This window comes from Haemaphysalis longicornis, unplaced genomic scaffold (assembly GCF_048455015.1).
Source record: "Haemaphysalis longicornis isolate Haplotype H1 unplaced genomic scaffold, Haemaphysalis longicornis Haplotype H1 scaffold_4, whole genome shotgun sequence".
Taxonomy (NCBI): domain Eukaryota; kingdom Metazoa; phylum Arthropoda; class Arachnida; order Ixodida; family Ixodidae; genus Haemaphysalis; species Haemaphysalis longicornis.
Genome location: NW_027526361.1, coordinates 111,226,516 through 111,241,704, shown reverse-complemented (window position 1 = coordinate 111,241,704; position 15,189 = coordinate 111,226,516). Strand labels below are relative to the sequence as shown.

Below are 15,189 nucleotides of genomic sequence, written 5' to 3'. Positions count from 1 at the left end.
ACCAACACGAGGTAAATCCACTGCTGATGTGGGGAGTGTTGTCAGCGTCGGTGATTGCCTGGTTCCAGAGAAACGCATTGAGATGTTAGGCAAGGGCCCGAAGTTTGTTTTTGAACCAATGTTCGTGCCCGCTGTGAAATTAGCCATAGCAAGGGCCATTTCCAACCGTGTTGCCAGCGCAGTGTTTGTGTTTTACCCTGTCTCTGTATTCGTCTTTTATTCGCTATTGTCACCATGATCAACTACGCCGCTCTCACAAAACCACTTACAGACCGTATTACGAAGGGGCAAAAGACCATTTTGTGCTGGGGCGAAAAACAAAAACGTCTTTCATAGCTTTGCAAAATATACTTGCCTCCGCATCAATTTCGCAACCTTCTGATCTCCCAAAGCCCTTCATACTTCTCACGGATGCTACAAGCACGAGACAAGGCGCAGTTCTCTTACAAAAGGGGAGCGAGGATGTTTCGAACCTCATCGCTTCCGCAAGCCGCGGCCTGTTGCCGAGAAAGGCGAGATACTCAAACATTTAGAGCGAGTGCTAACTTGGAAAGCCACGCCGTGGTCTCTCAGGCGTCGCTACGACGAGACCCCGTGTGCCTGCGGGCGGAACTTCGTAGGATCTTTCCTGCGAAGTGCAAATCACTTTAGGGGCTCGCCTTGCCGTCGTAGCCCGCTCGCTGGACCCAAGTAGAGCCACACGGCGTACCGTCGTAGCGGCTGTCGTCGCGGCGTAAGCCAGAGGCTTCGAAAGCCAAGCGCTTTATAGAGTCATAAGCGTTCTGAACTTGTGAATCTCTGCGATTCTCACACATCTCCTCGTTGTCTAGCGCAAATATATCTGTAGGTACATTTGGGACAAAATATACGCAGTTAACTGGCAGCGCCCGCGTTCATTTAGTTAGGAACGCTCGTTGGGTTGGTTTTTGCGATAGCAAGCGAAAACAGCGGCATTGCAACGCCGGCACGTGCGGGAGGAAAAGTAAGCACAAGAAGAATGGGACTCCCGCTAGGGCAGTTTCAGGCAGGGGCGCGCGGGCACTGCGAAGGCGGGACATTTGAATTCCATTGGGTGGTTGCAGTAAGCGGATAACGGCGGTACAGCCCATTATTCCGAATCACTGCTCCGCACTTCCGACAGCTTTCACATTGAGTGGAAGGGCTTTAACTTTTCTTTATAGTGAACATTTCCCTGTTTCCTTTCTGCCACTCTTAACGATTCTACCATTAGGTTTATTTCATTACCTGTTTACGCAATCTGCCTACCCTTTCTTCTCGTCTATTGTGCATAAAAAATCTTTACGTGTGCACATATTGTTCAATGACTGGTGACTTTCACGCCAACCCTGTGCACATTCATTACATGCAGTACTCCCAGAAGTGAAAAGCGGAATGAAAACGCCCCGAACACTTTCTTCTCAATTCATTAATGCCACGAGACCGGTGAAATCAATTAGAAATTCGTATACTTCAAATACTTCACGCATGTAAGAGCACTGACAGTATATATTCACAATGTAAACACCATTGAAACATTTCCTTTACGTAAATCTCCACATATGCGCTGCTTCTGAAAATTTTTTCTAGTAATCAGACCGACCAGTTGTAGCTGCAGGAACGTCCTGCATGGCCAAACCAGCCCAGAGATTCCTGGACAAGAGAGCGATAGGGAGGCCACGGGCGAAAAACAAAGAGAACGTGGCTTCAGCTTCATCTGAATAAATTTTATTCGTCCTCCTGCGTTGAACGGTTTATGATGTGTACCCGAGCCCTAGCCAGGATAAGTTTTTTTCATGCCGTGAATCCTTGAACCAGAGCGCAAAAAAATACCGTACTCAAAACTCTTTGTCTCTGAAAGAATTTGTCTAATTGTGTATGGGCTTATATTTGTGAAACCCTTGGCTTTTTTGTTCTTATTCAGGATTTATGTATAGGCGAATGGAAAAGCTGGTGTTTGCAACGAAGAACTACAACTGCGGTATCTTTGAAGTTTATCTTCTGGACAGAAATGGAAGGAAACGTAAGTACATAGCAACCCAGGAATATGACGCGTTTAAGCATGCGCATATCAATTTATTTTAATTCTATGCGAAAATTGGAGTTGTTCCTTATTTTCTTGCGCTTATCGCGCACGAGTAGCTATGTTTAAGAATGCGACGTTTATTGTGAACATGTGTATATGTTAGCCAAAAGAATCCGACCTATTTTCTTGCAGATATTTTATGGCGTATTCGATTGGGTGTTTACGAGCGCTCTGGGGTGCTCTGAAAAGCGGCCGCGCCTTCGGTTGGTAGAATTTGAGCGCTCAAACAACCTTCGGTTGGTTCTTTCGAAGCGTCAGCCTCCAACTCCGAGCGCTCCCGACCGCTCTGACTTCGGAGTGAGAGAGTGGCGCGATATGGCCGGGAGGACGGGTCACGTAGCACAAAACGCGGTGGTTTACCCGGTGCCTTCCCGGGCTGGCTGCACGGTGGCACTACAGGCGCGCTGCTATGAGATCGCCGATGTATTCGGTTGGTACGCTGCTTCTCGCGCTCTGATTGTGAGCCGCCTTGGCATCTGGCGATTCCGAGCCAGAGGACCGGAGCGGCCAACCGAATACGCCATTAATTTAACCCTCCGCCACACCGGAAACTGGTTATTTGCCTTCTGGTAAAGTAGACAGGTTTTCTTGATCTATGTAGCTGCGAACGTTCTGGTTTGTGGGCCTGAGATAACGAAGTGAGTAAGAGAAGTTTCTTGTGAGCCTGCCCAAGAATAGGTTACGTCACATCATGGTGATGAGAATGATCGTCATCTTCACCGGAGAGCGATGGCCTCTCCAGAAATGGGAGGATGCATTCGAATACTGCCTCAGAAGGACCAATCTTTTGCTGGGTAGAGAATATTCAGTGGGTTCAAGAAAACTTCTCCAGTATCCGGTGACGAGTCCAGGCAGTGTTCCAAACATTGTAATGTAATGGAGAGTTCTAAACATATTCTAAGTGTGCTAGGGAGAAAACGAATTACACCCACAAGCAGGGAACGGCGTACGTGCCGTTCAGAAAACACGGTTTCTCTAATCCCAAACCCGTGTTTTATAATTCAAACACACACACGCACACGCTAGGAGGCGTACCGGAGATCAGTACTTTTTAGAGACCCTTTGCTTCTCAAAACGATTTCACGGCACCCATTTTACCTGAACCCAACGTTAGAAAGGCGGAATTACTTCTGTAAGTCGTAAGAGAGTGAATGGGGTTATTTAACCCCTTCACTTGCCACCCCCCTTGCCGAAATTTTGGAAGGTGAATTGAGCGGGTAACAGAAGAGTACGGGGGAATGTTGGACAGAGAGAAGGAAAGTGATAAAGAATGGGGATGACGCAGAGGATAGAAAGAAATGTACGCAAACCTTTGCATATCACAAGGGAGGCGAGAAAGACGGCACAGGCGGCCTGCGAAATGGGTGCCTGATACATCCCATTCGCGTGGAAGAGTCTAGGGGCGAGCTCCGACGTGGTGCGTAATGGCAATAGGTATTTCAAACGATTATGGTGACGACAACCTCCGCTGCGGTAATGCTGATGCCACTACAAAGCCCTTTACCCTCCGCCCACCCCCTTTTGCGCGGAGCAGGATATACGAATAGGAAACACCAGTGGCTGGACTGCAATGTACATGTGACGCGGCGCGTGAGAAAGAAACCAAAAAGAAGGAGGCGTAAACTTAACTGAGCCGAAAAAATAAACTAAAATAAAGGTAGGTGGCTTCTTAGTTCAAAAAGCCTCAAGCGACCAACCGTATAAACTTTCCTCACCAGTAGTTGGGCTAACGGCGGTGACCTGCTGGTGACCTGGGCTGCTCTGTCGGCTCGTATTCGTTGGACTTGAGAATTTGCGTTGCCCATTACCATCTCCGAGCGCTTCTCAGAAAAGATGAGAGGGAATGTTTATGTGGGCATACCACTTTATGTGGACATTAATGTGGGAATGTTTATGTGGTCACACCATACCAGATACAGTTTCGGGGGCTGAGCACTTCGCCAGTATCGTTCGTGCGCACTGACCCTACTTGAATTCCCACCTTTTTTTCCGCCTTCGAACGACACGCGTGCGTGCCATGGCGAGTTGAGAAGGTGATAACGGCCCTAGAGTTGAAACTCGTATACGCAACTTGTGAAAGCGGCATCGATGATGCCTAAGGGGCAAAACTTGTGAAACGGGCGCCGGCGGTGGCGAGGAGGAGTGCTGAAGCGGCACTAAGTAAACCGGCTGTAATGGAATAAAAGCCTGAGGAAAGGGGGATTACCCATAAAGAGCTTCGACGTAAAAAGTACTCTTTGTGTTTTATTTGCACAAGACATGGTCACTTATTTTTGATGTCGTTCAGTTTTTCTTGTAAGAATGTATGAAATTTCAATAGGAAAAAAAAAACCTGTGTAGTAATGTGAGGTAACCTGGTTCTCTGGAGCCCATAAACATATTTCAAAACAGTACAAGCCCACGTGTTGTGATTTCGAAAATTTTGTTTCATCTATGATGAATGAATTTATTTTCAAGAAAAAGGAAAGGAAAGACCACCAGCAGGCGTAAATTGTCACACCTAGGGGTGGACACCGGAACGCCTGCTGGTGTGTGAGTTGGGGCAGAGGATGACAAATTCATAGAGAGGAGAGACACATGATAGAGCTGAGATATTTACAGAACACAGGAGAGAGAGGGAATATTTACAAGTTAACACACACTCACGCACCCACACAAAGTATGGTCCAGAGGAAAAAGAAAACAAAAAAGTCGACACAGTCACTGGGCCAGGGAGTCAAGTGCCAGGCGGAGCCCAGAGGCATCCAGGTAGCCGCCCAGCGCCTCGTGGACGCTGTCCCGCTCCCTGGTGTTGCCCGGCGTCCATAGCAGCTTGGCTAGCGGCCGAGCCCCTCCCACCAGGGCGGCCAGCAGTTCCGGCCTCCCTGCCGCATACTCCGGGCACTGGAAGAGCAGGTGCGGAGGGACTGGACAAGTGCGCGGCAGTGCCGACAATCTAGAAATGTGAATTTTGCTTCAAATGACATGTACAGTGAGAGAAATATGAAATCGATCGCGAAAGTATGAACCAGAACACACGAATAGCGCGATTTCTTTCAATCAAAATCAAATTGACACGTGACTTAATTACCGTAACAAAGTTCGGAACCGTCCCTTCCCAAGTGTACCAATGGCTCGACGTTATTTGACCTGCCCGAATAGTATTTTTTACTTGTGCGTGTACTGCTTCTCATTTTTGTGTTAAAATTGCATGTGTACTTGAGAAAGAATGCCAGCATCTTTTATTTAGTTCAGTAGTTTCTGGGACAGGTACATCCGCATATTTATATATTCGGAAAATGTTCCTCATTACAGGCTGGGATGAATACTCGTGCGAACTTCGTCTGAAACATGGAGAGATAAGAAAAGGGCCAAGTCATAACTGCAGGATGAAGTATCAAGAAATCTGCCGCCCTACGACACGATTCATTGTGTTCTTCGATTTCTGTGAGAGCTAACAAGGCAAAATCACATTTGCAAGGACTCTAGTGAAATCGGCTATTGTTTTGCCGCGTTTTTGCTCCGCTAATAAACACTAAAAATAAATTTAATAAATGTGAGAGGGAACAGCTGGTGTTATTCGCAACTCTCAAACAGTGGCACCGCGGCGCGGTGGCCGCCGGAACCAGTCGAAAGATTACACGCCGCTGCGTCGGCTGCAAACACTGCACCCAAACATCGGTTCTTCTCTCTAGTTGAGTGTGGCTTCGGGCTAGTTGTTGTTGGTGGTCCACGGTCGTGTTTAGCAAAAAAACGGACCCCGACATGCCCCCGCGGGAGGGGCACGAGTAAATGCAGAGCATTAGCGGCGTTACGCGCGTGGCGGTGGCGATGGGTGTTGTAATGGTGATGGCACGATGTCTTGAACTGGTGCCGCGACGCTGAAGTTGGATTGCGTCGCGGTACTAGTTGAAGGTCTTGCTTCCATCGCTTAGCAACTGCGACAACCGCGACGAGAAGGGAGCGAAGCAGAACTGTAGTGCGGCTGACGCGCCGACAGCCGGGTTTATATTCCTAACGAACGCAGTAGAGGGAGAGGAGGCGGAGAGAGAGCGCGCTATCACGCCACCGTCACGCCACGACGCGCCCGCACCTGCTGTTGCTACGGTGCTTGCAACGCCGGAGCGCGCGCTGCACCTGTTGTTGCAAGCGTGTTGAGGGCGAGGAGGAGTGGGGGAGAGGGCGCAGCTGCCATGGTGCGGACGCCGATTTACGGACGCATAACATCGTGAGTTAAAGAAATGCTCTGCATTTAAAAAGAAGCATAAAAACAGGCCAGAGACGCAGGAACACAAGAAGCACAAACGTTGCGCGTGCGGTCAGTCCATGATAGTAAAAGGGCGGCGTACCGCATTGAGAGGCAAGCAAACCCCCGCTCTTTTCTGATTGATGTCCGCCGCAAGAAGGAGTTGATTCTTATAAGATACGAATTGGGAAGGTTACCACGCACACATAAAAAAAGGCCACACTACGTTGGCAGGCGTTGAGGAAGCCTGCCGTAGTCGTCGCGCGCTGCATCACATCGACCCCGCCAAGGAAGAAGGCGCTGTGAAAGTGCCGTATTCGTGTGATGAAAGTGCATCATAATGATACAATTATAATTGTCGCACCCTGAAAGCGAATCGCTAGTTGTCGTCTCGTCGCAAGCTGCGGTCGTCTCGTCCATCCCAACCCGAAGGTAGACACCGTGAAATGTTGCTGCAGGCGCCGCGCACTGCCATTGTCGCGTGGGCCACGTCGCAAAGGCAGGCGTCATGAGACGGCACCGTAGTCGTCACACGTTTAAAGGACATCGTAAAGTTATAACGTAGAAGTCGCAAGGTGCTGTCGTAACGTCGAACCCGTCACGAGGGCAGGCGTCGTGCTCGCGCAATGAAAGCTTAGTACAAATATATGGTACTCTAGTCGTCACGAACTGCCGTAGTCGCGCCGAATCTGCCACGAAGGCAGCCGCCGATAAAAGCACCACAAATTCGCAACGCCTGCCTTCGTGGCAGGGTCGACGCGAGGTAAGGAGACGATGCGATGCGCTGTCAGAGCGCGGGCAAGACAGGCAGTCTGGGCGGGTCACTATACGGAATTTCTTGGGGCCAAACCACTGCACCAACAAATCGATAAAACATAGCCAAAACCTAAAAAATTAGCGCCAATCCACCGTGTGAATATGGTTGAAAGCAAAGTGTAAACGGCACCCACAACGATTAGCCATGCGACGTCACTTAAATTCACTCACGTAACTCTACAAATAGTGACACCAGAGAGAAGGGAAACCCTATCCGAAGAGGCAGTGAATTTCAGCGCCATTTTTGTGCTGAAATCCGCTGAAAGCGATGGTTTGCGCTGCTGGCCCCGCTGAAAGCCGCTTGTGCTGCTTAGCAGCGTTTCAGCCACGCTGTCAAGCAGCGTCACGCGCGCAGGAGTGGCGTAAATGTGCTGAAATGTGCTGCAGGCGCTCGAACCTCACTTGTGAACAGCGCTGTCATGCTGCAATTGACGTGTCGCTGGCGGGCGGTACGCTGGACCCAAGCGGTGCTGCCACTGCAGTGTGCGCGCGCGTGCTGTGCGGTGAAGCAAAGAAAAGCTTTGCGTGCAGAGGTGGAGGAAAAAAACTATTTATGCGAGACTTATGTGCTAATGTCTGGGCACCCGCCTGGTGGGGGGTTTCCTCTAGGCCGGGATACGTTGGCCTAGCTGCGCTAACTTTGGAAAAATGCGTTATTACAAAATCAAGGCGCCTAACCAACATTTTAAACTTTGCCCTTTTTGCTGTCGCAGAAACAGCAACCGCTTACCATATTAGCGCGTGCGTAGGTGTGTGATTACGACCGAGACAGTGGGGTTTGAGGCACTTCGTACGGTTGTACCCCTATCCATATATTTGGTATGGCTAGAACTAAAATAATTCGCTGCAATCAAATGAGGGCGCGTCCGCCGCCATACAACGCGCGATGATCAATAAGCAATGATTGTACCCTAGTTACACGAGCACTGTTTAACCATGGTTAAGCAAACCGCGGTTATACACAGCCAAAGTTTGCTACGTTACACGACAGACGAAACTGCGGTTACCCCGCTAACCATGGTTAGCGCAAACGGAGCTTGTCCACCTCAGTTCGGTCACGCTAACCGCAGTTTCCGCAGCCGCAGTGTTCAAAATCGCACAAGTCAGTTCGGACGTGGCGGCTCGCATCAGCGGAGGCGAAAAAAAAAATCACCTGGCGTTCGGAGCCTAGGAGGCGAAGGCACTCAAATAACCGGTGTCCCAAAGCACCCAAAGTTGCCCCCAAGAGGTGCTTGCGTTCGTTGCGTCGCTCTCGCAATCAGCGCGACTGCCCGTCAGCAGCGGCTCGTTTCGCGATCCATCATCCACCCGATCAACTACGACAAAAGCCGTGCTGAATTTGTAAATTCCGCGCGTCCTCCGCCAAAACAATGGATGAAGCAGGCAATCGTAAAGCGTTTTCAACACACGGAAACGGTCGGCGCGCACGTCGGCCGTGCCTGCAAATACGCCGGCCCGACCAACGTTGGCCCGACTGCCCGCACGGCACTGCAAGCGGTTCGAACCGGCCCAGACCACGGCAGCAACAGCGTGTCGCCGCTCTTTGATATCAATCTGATCGCGGAAAAAACTTCCACATGCGAGAAAGTGGATGTTAGTGCGGTGAAAAATTGTGCTATGGATTGTAATTCACAGTTGCAGAGATAGTGGCTATCAAATATCCGCAGCGATGCTAAGCCTAAAGTTCCCAACACCGATCAGACGCGAGCAAACCAAGCCGGTAGCGAGCTGTTGGGGAGGCCCCTCTCGTCGCCGCGCGCGAGTGTGTTTGGGTCTGAAGCAACTGTCTTAACGATATTTCCTTTTGTCTACACTGCTTCTCTGTTGTTTTTCATCGTGAGATTAAAAGTTGGTCAATTTATTTTTGTTACGCTCACAACCAAGTGACCGCTGTCGACACTTGTTATTTCGCGTGCAACTGCCAAAACCGTTGTTTACGATAGCCGCGATTAAACGTAATTACTAGGAAGAGGGGAACCGGGCAAGCGTAGGCGAGCGACGAGATATTGCCACAATGAAAAGCGGACTTAAAAACTGAAGTCCGTAGCTGCGACGGCGAAGCTTAAGGTGGGGGTAGCGGCACCCTGATGGACGAAATGATAGCTGCCACAATTCATTACTGGGCTGCGCAGTGAAGTGCCGAACGCGGCGGCCGCACAATTAATCGCCAAGCGCTTGTCACGTTGCCTGGCTGCGCTAGGAAGCGGCGTTCCCCCCCCTGTCTTGTTCGTGCTCCGTGTTTTAAACAAAGTTGTTTTATATCACAATCACTCACGCACAACAGCTTCAGCATTTACTCCATCATATCCACATCACACGAAGTCTGGTTGCCAGTCAAGCGCCTGTGGGAACTACTGGCCTGTGAGTGCACGGCGAACACGAGAAGCCGGAGAATAAAAATGGATCAGAATGATGAAAACTTACAATTTTCTTGCTTAACAGAATGTTTTGAAGGTTTGAACAAGAATTATGTCCTTGTTTGGAGAACCCACCTGCTGAATATATAGTTACCCGTCGGCGTCGTGAATGACGACGACGACGACGAGGGACGTTTTTGTGCTTGAAAAAGAAGACGAGGATCACGTCTGATTCCGGCTTGCTCTGCTATCTACAGTAAATATTGGAATTGTGTGAATACGTTGTGTCCCCTCTTCGTAACATCTTTTGGTGGAGTGTGCGGACTCGTTCCCCTCCGGCGCCCCTGCTCTGCTTCGTCTCTCCTTGGACCCAAGAACCAGTTGGGGTTCCAAGCTCTACCAACCATTACGGAGCTACGCAGTGGGCGCACATATTCTGTAACAACCATGCAGCAAGGCACTCAAACATCCCCGCCAATGGCTCTTCCTCCCATCGTCATCTCCCAGCCGCGGGATCCCGGTAAGTTCTCCGGCACCGGTAACGTCGACGTTGACGACTGGCTGAGGATGTATGAACGCGCCAGCCTCCACAACAGGTGGGACCAGACGGTCATGTTAGCCAATGTGAGTTGTTACTTAAAAGAGCCCGCACTTGTCTGGTACGAGACCAACGAGGAGACCATCACAAGCTGGGACCAGTTCAAAGAGGAGCTCAGAAAATTGTTCGGCCAGTCTACGGGTCGCCAGATTGCTGCAAAAAACGAACTTGCTACCCGAGCCCAGTCTGCGACGGAATCCTACGTTTCGTACATACTAGACGTGCTGTCTTTATGTCAGAAGGTTGATCGCAACATGCCCGAGTCTGAAAAAGTCGGCCACGTGCTTAAGGGCATTGCCGACGACGCTTTCAATTTGCTTGTCTTTAAGAACTTCACAACTGTGGATGCAATGATTTCCGAATGTCGACGCTTCGAGGAGGCAAAAAGCCGCCGGATCGGTCAGCACTTCGCCCGGCTGCCGAATACTGCCGCGACATCGACGTGTGAGGACCAGCCCCTACGACATCCTGAAGCGCCCCCGTCTCCGGCATTAACACGACTCATCCGCCGGGAGGTCGAAGCCGTGTCCCCCGCCACTTTGCCACCGTATCTGCCTGGACCTGACGCCGCTACTGACTCCCTCATTCAGACGGTCGTCCGGCAAGAAATCGACAACTTGGGTGCCCGGTCTATTTGCGCTTTTCATCATGCCGGGAACTGCAATCCTTGCCCCGCCCTACCTGTGAGGCGTCAGTATTCGTTTCCTCGTGCTCGCAACCCCGCAGAATGGCGCACACCTGATGACCGACCAATCTGCTTCCGCTGCCGCGGCGTCGGACATATCTCCCGTTACTGTCGCAACCGCTGGTCCTCACCACCACGCACTGGTTTTCCGACTTATCGCCCTATGGGAACTCCCTCTCATCCATCTCCGTTCTACCAGGCGCAAGACAACTTCCCCGCCGATGCCTACACGTTCCGATCTAGCCGCTCCCCTTCCCCTCACCGCCGCCAGTCGCCTTCGCCACAAGCTCGCCGCTCGCCTTCTGCCGCCTATAACAGCCCCCCTTCGTCGGAAAACTAAATGGTGCAGCGCCGAGAGGTAGCGCTGCATGGACGACCCCGCCCCCAAATCCTCTGTCTAATGAACCTGCCCGGCCCAATCTTATTAAAGTAAAAGTCGACGACGTCCCGGTTCAAGCATTAGTTGACACAGGCGCGCACATATCTGTCATGAGTGCAAGACTTCGAAATGAACTTAAAAAACTCCCGAGCATTTCCCCGAGGGTGAACATGGTTAAGTGCGAATGCACGGGGTGATGCTATGAGGGGGAGTAAAGTTAAATTCCGTTGGCATTCGCCCGTGAGCGCGCGCGAGCCGACCCACGGAGGTCTGGCAGTTTATCGCTGCATATATAGGGGGGTACGCCGCACCGAGCGCGCCGAGCCAGGTGGCTGAGAGAGGAGGCGAGCGCAAGGGGAGAGGGACAGCGGCGCACGGCAGCTGCAGCCGAGCGAGGGGGACAGTAGAGAGTTTGACGTCACGGTGGAGAGAGAGGCGCGCGGCAGCTGCTGGGGAGAGGAGGCGCGCTGTGACGTCATACCATGACGTCACGGCGCGAGGAGCGGTGCGGGGAGCGGCGCGCACCCGCGCAGCCACGGCGAGGAGGCGGAGCGAGCGCGGTCACGTGGTGAAGTGACGTCACCGCGCCGTTGCTACCGACGCTCCTCTCCGCTCCACGCCGTTGCTAGGGAGAGGAGGACTGCGGACGCCGCCGCCGCCGCCGCCGCCGGCGGTGGAAGGTTTGGGGTCGCTTATAAAGTGCATTCGCACTTAAAAAGTTATGACGCCTGCCCCACCTCGCATGGTGCGTGTCGCCAATGGACGAGTCCCTACTATACTCGGAATGTGCACTGCACGCGTAACAATAGACGACCTTCCCATTTACGTTCTGTTCCATGTGCTGCCGCAATGTCCCCATGACCTCATACTGGGCCTGGACTTTTTAGGGGAACACGCTGCCCTCATTGACTGTGCCTCGGGTTTCGTGCGCCTTGAACTTCCGGCCGCAAGCAGCTAGAACGGTCGACGATATGCCCTCCCGCCTCCGCTCAACGAAATTCGTTAGGTTATCGCCCCGAGCTGCCACATGCGTCCCTTTGTCGCCTTGCCCCCCATGTGAAGACGGGGATTACATCATCTCGCCTATCACGGACATTTTGCTCTCACGTGACGTGACCCTTCCTCACACCGTTGCAACAGTTCAAAACAACCAAATCTGCATCCCTGTTCTCAATTTCGGCCACATTCCCCAAATCCTCCCAATTGGAATGTCTCTTGCAACTCTTTCTCCCTTGACACGCTCAGATATCTTCAGTTTGTCTGCGTCCGCGTCCCCGTCATCTTCTCATGGTTCACCCCCTTCTGTTTCTTCTGCCGACCCTTTTGACCAGATGATCGCCGTAGATCTCCCGTCTGCACAAGCGGAAGACCTTCGCCGCGTGTTGACCCGTTATCGTGACATTTTCGATCTCGGCAACCGACCCTTAGGCCAGACCACTCTAGTGAGGCACCGCATTATTACCGGCGACGCAACCCCTATCCGTCGACGCCCATACCGTGTGTCTGTAAGCGAACGCCGAGTTATTAAGTGCAATGCACTTCTTAAGCCACCCTGAACCTGCGTCCACCGGCGATGTCCGCGCACGTGGAGATGGGCGCGCAGCCTGGCCGCTGACATAGCACATACCCACGTGGGGGATTGGCCAGGAATCTCCTCGTCTTCCTTGGCAACGGGGGGAGATGGGCGCGCGCTGCCTGGCCGCTGACATGGCACATACCCACGTGGGGGATTGGCCAAGAATCGGGCGTGAGAAGGGCTAATGCACCTGCTTAAAGGAGTACTGACACGAAATTTCAAAGCTGAGATCCGCTCTACCAATCAAGTACAACGACAACACAAATAGGTGTCTGTGAATAAATGCATCTTTCTTTCTTTGTAGTTGTGTGTGTGTGTGTGATCTCTATTTCGCGAACATTACCGAACCGCGCAAATTCAACTCGTGCATTCGCACTTTCACATTGTTCCCCTCGGGGAAATGCGGGGAATTTTTTTCAACAGGAAGTTGACAAAATGCTCGCTAAGGACATTATCGAGCCCTCGTTTAGCCCATGGGCATCGCCCGTCGTCTTAGTGAAGAAAAAAGACAACACCTGGAGATTCTGCGTGGATTATCGGCACCCGAATAAGATAACCAAAAAAGACGTATACCCGTTGCCCCGCATCGATGATGCCCTCGATCCCCTTCACGGTGCTCAATATTTCTCATCGATCGACCTGCGTTCAGGTTATTGGCAAATTATTGTGGACGATTTGGACCGAGAGAAAACCGCTTTTATCACGCCAGACGGACTTTACCAGTTTAAAGTCATGCCTTTCGGGTTAGGCAATGCGCCAGCAACCTTCGAGCGCATGATGGACTCGCTCCTTCATGGCCTTAAGTGGCATACGTGCTTGTGCTATCTCGATGATGTTATCGTTTTTTCACCAACCTTCGAAAGCCATCTTCAGCGCCTCTCCGCCGTTCTCGAGATATTTCATTCCGCCGGCCTTCAACTTAACGCATCAAAGTGCCATTTCGGACGGCGAGAGCTTACCATCCTTGGTCATCTCGTTGATGCCACTGGCATTCGCCCCGACCCAGCTAAAATCCGTGCCGTCAAAGACTTTATCCAACCTATGTCTGCGACAGATGTCCGCAGCTTCATCGGGCTGTGTTCTTACTTTCGGCGCTACATTAAGAACATCGCCGATGTTGCCCGACCCCTAACGGACCTACTGAAACAGAACGTTCCTTTTTTTTGGGGACCTCTGCAAGCAGACGCTTTCTCTACTCTTATCACCCTGCTAACCACACCTCCCATCTTGGCACACTTTGACCCTTCTGCCCCTACGGAGCTCCGCACAGATGCAAGCGGCTACGGTATCGGAGCTGTCCTCGCTCAACAACAGGACGGTCACACCCGAGTGATCTCCTACGCCAGCCGCCTTCTCTCTGTCTCGGAGCGCAACTATTCAATAACTGAACGAGAATGCCTGGCTCTTGTGTGGGCCGTAGCTAAATTCCGCCCATACCTATACGGCCGAAACTTTTCTGTGGTCACTGACCACCATGCACTTTGCTGGCTTTCGTCGTTGCGAGATCCTACTGGCCGCCTCGGACGTTGGGTCCTGCGTCTCCAGTAATACACGTTCTCTGTTGTGCACAAATCCGGAAAATTACACCAAGACGCAGACTGTTTGTCCCGTTATCCCGTCGATCAGCCCGACATCATCTGCCATGACACCGACGCCGTCGTTTTTGCCATCTCCGATTTGCACCATTTAGCCGATGAACAACGCCGCGACAACTCCTTACGGTCCCTAATCGACACTCTCCTGTAACCTCTCGGACCCATCGTGCCGCCTTTATCACCTCCAAGACGGTACTTTATATCGACGAAATCTCTCCTGCGACAAACCTGAGCTGTTACCGGTCGTACCAAAACAACTTCGCCTAGACATACTTCAACAGTTTCACGATCATCCCACAGCTGGACATCTTGGCGTAGCTCGCACCTACGACCACATCAAGCGTCGTTTCTTTTGGCAGGGTTTATACCGTGCTGTGAAATGTTACGTTAACGCCTGCGACACCTGCCAACGCCGCAAAACACCAACTTCTCTCCCAGCTGGGCCCCTTCAACCATTGGAAGTGCCGTCCGAACCGTTCTTCCGAGTAGGTCTCGACCTGTTGGGGCCATTCCCTACGTCGACCGCAGGTAACAGATGGGTTGCGGTGGCCACTGATTATGCGACCTGGTATGCCATCACACGTGCTATTCTGACCAGCTGCGCCACCAACGTCGCAGACTTTCTGCTCAACGACGTCATTCCAGTCCACGCAGCCCCTAACCAGCTGCTTACTGATCGCGGCCGCTACTTACTCTCCAAAGTGATCGCTGACATTCTCCGCTCGTGCGCGACTAAACATAAATTGGCAACCGCTTACCATACTCAAACAAATGGCTTAACGGAGCGACTCAATCAAACTCTGACCAACATGCTATCTATGTACGTCTCCCCCGACCACCGTGATTGGGACGTTGCTCTGCCGTATGTAACCTTC

General features: G+C 51.7%; 1 protein-coding gene across 1 annotated transcript; it reads left to right on the top strand.

The window, feature by feature from the left end:
* The first annotated feature begins 9,929 nt into the window (after positions 1-9,929).
* On the top strand, positions 9,930-14,052 carry LOC144179931 (uncharacterized). The gene is made up of 2 exons (XM_077708350.1): positions 9,930-10,680; positions 13,980-14,052. Exons 1-2 carry the CDS (start codon positions 9,959-9,961, stop codon positions 14,050-14,052), a joined length of 795 nt encoding a protein of 264 aa, XP_077564476.1. The 5' UTR covers positions 9,930-9,958.
* Positions 14,053-15,189: the final 1,137 nt, after the last annotated feature.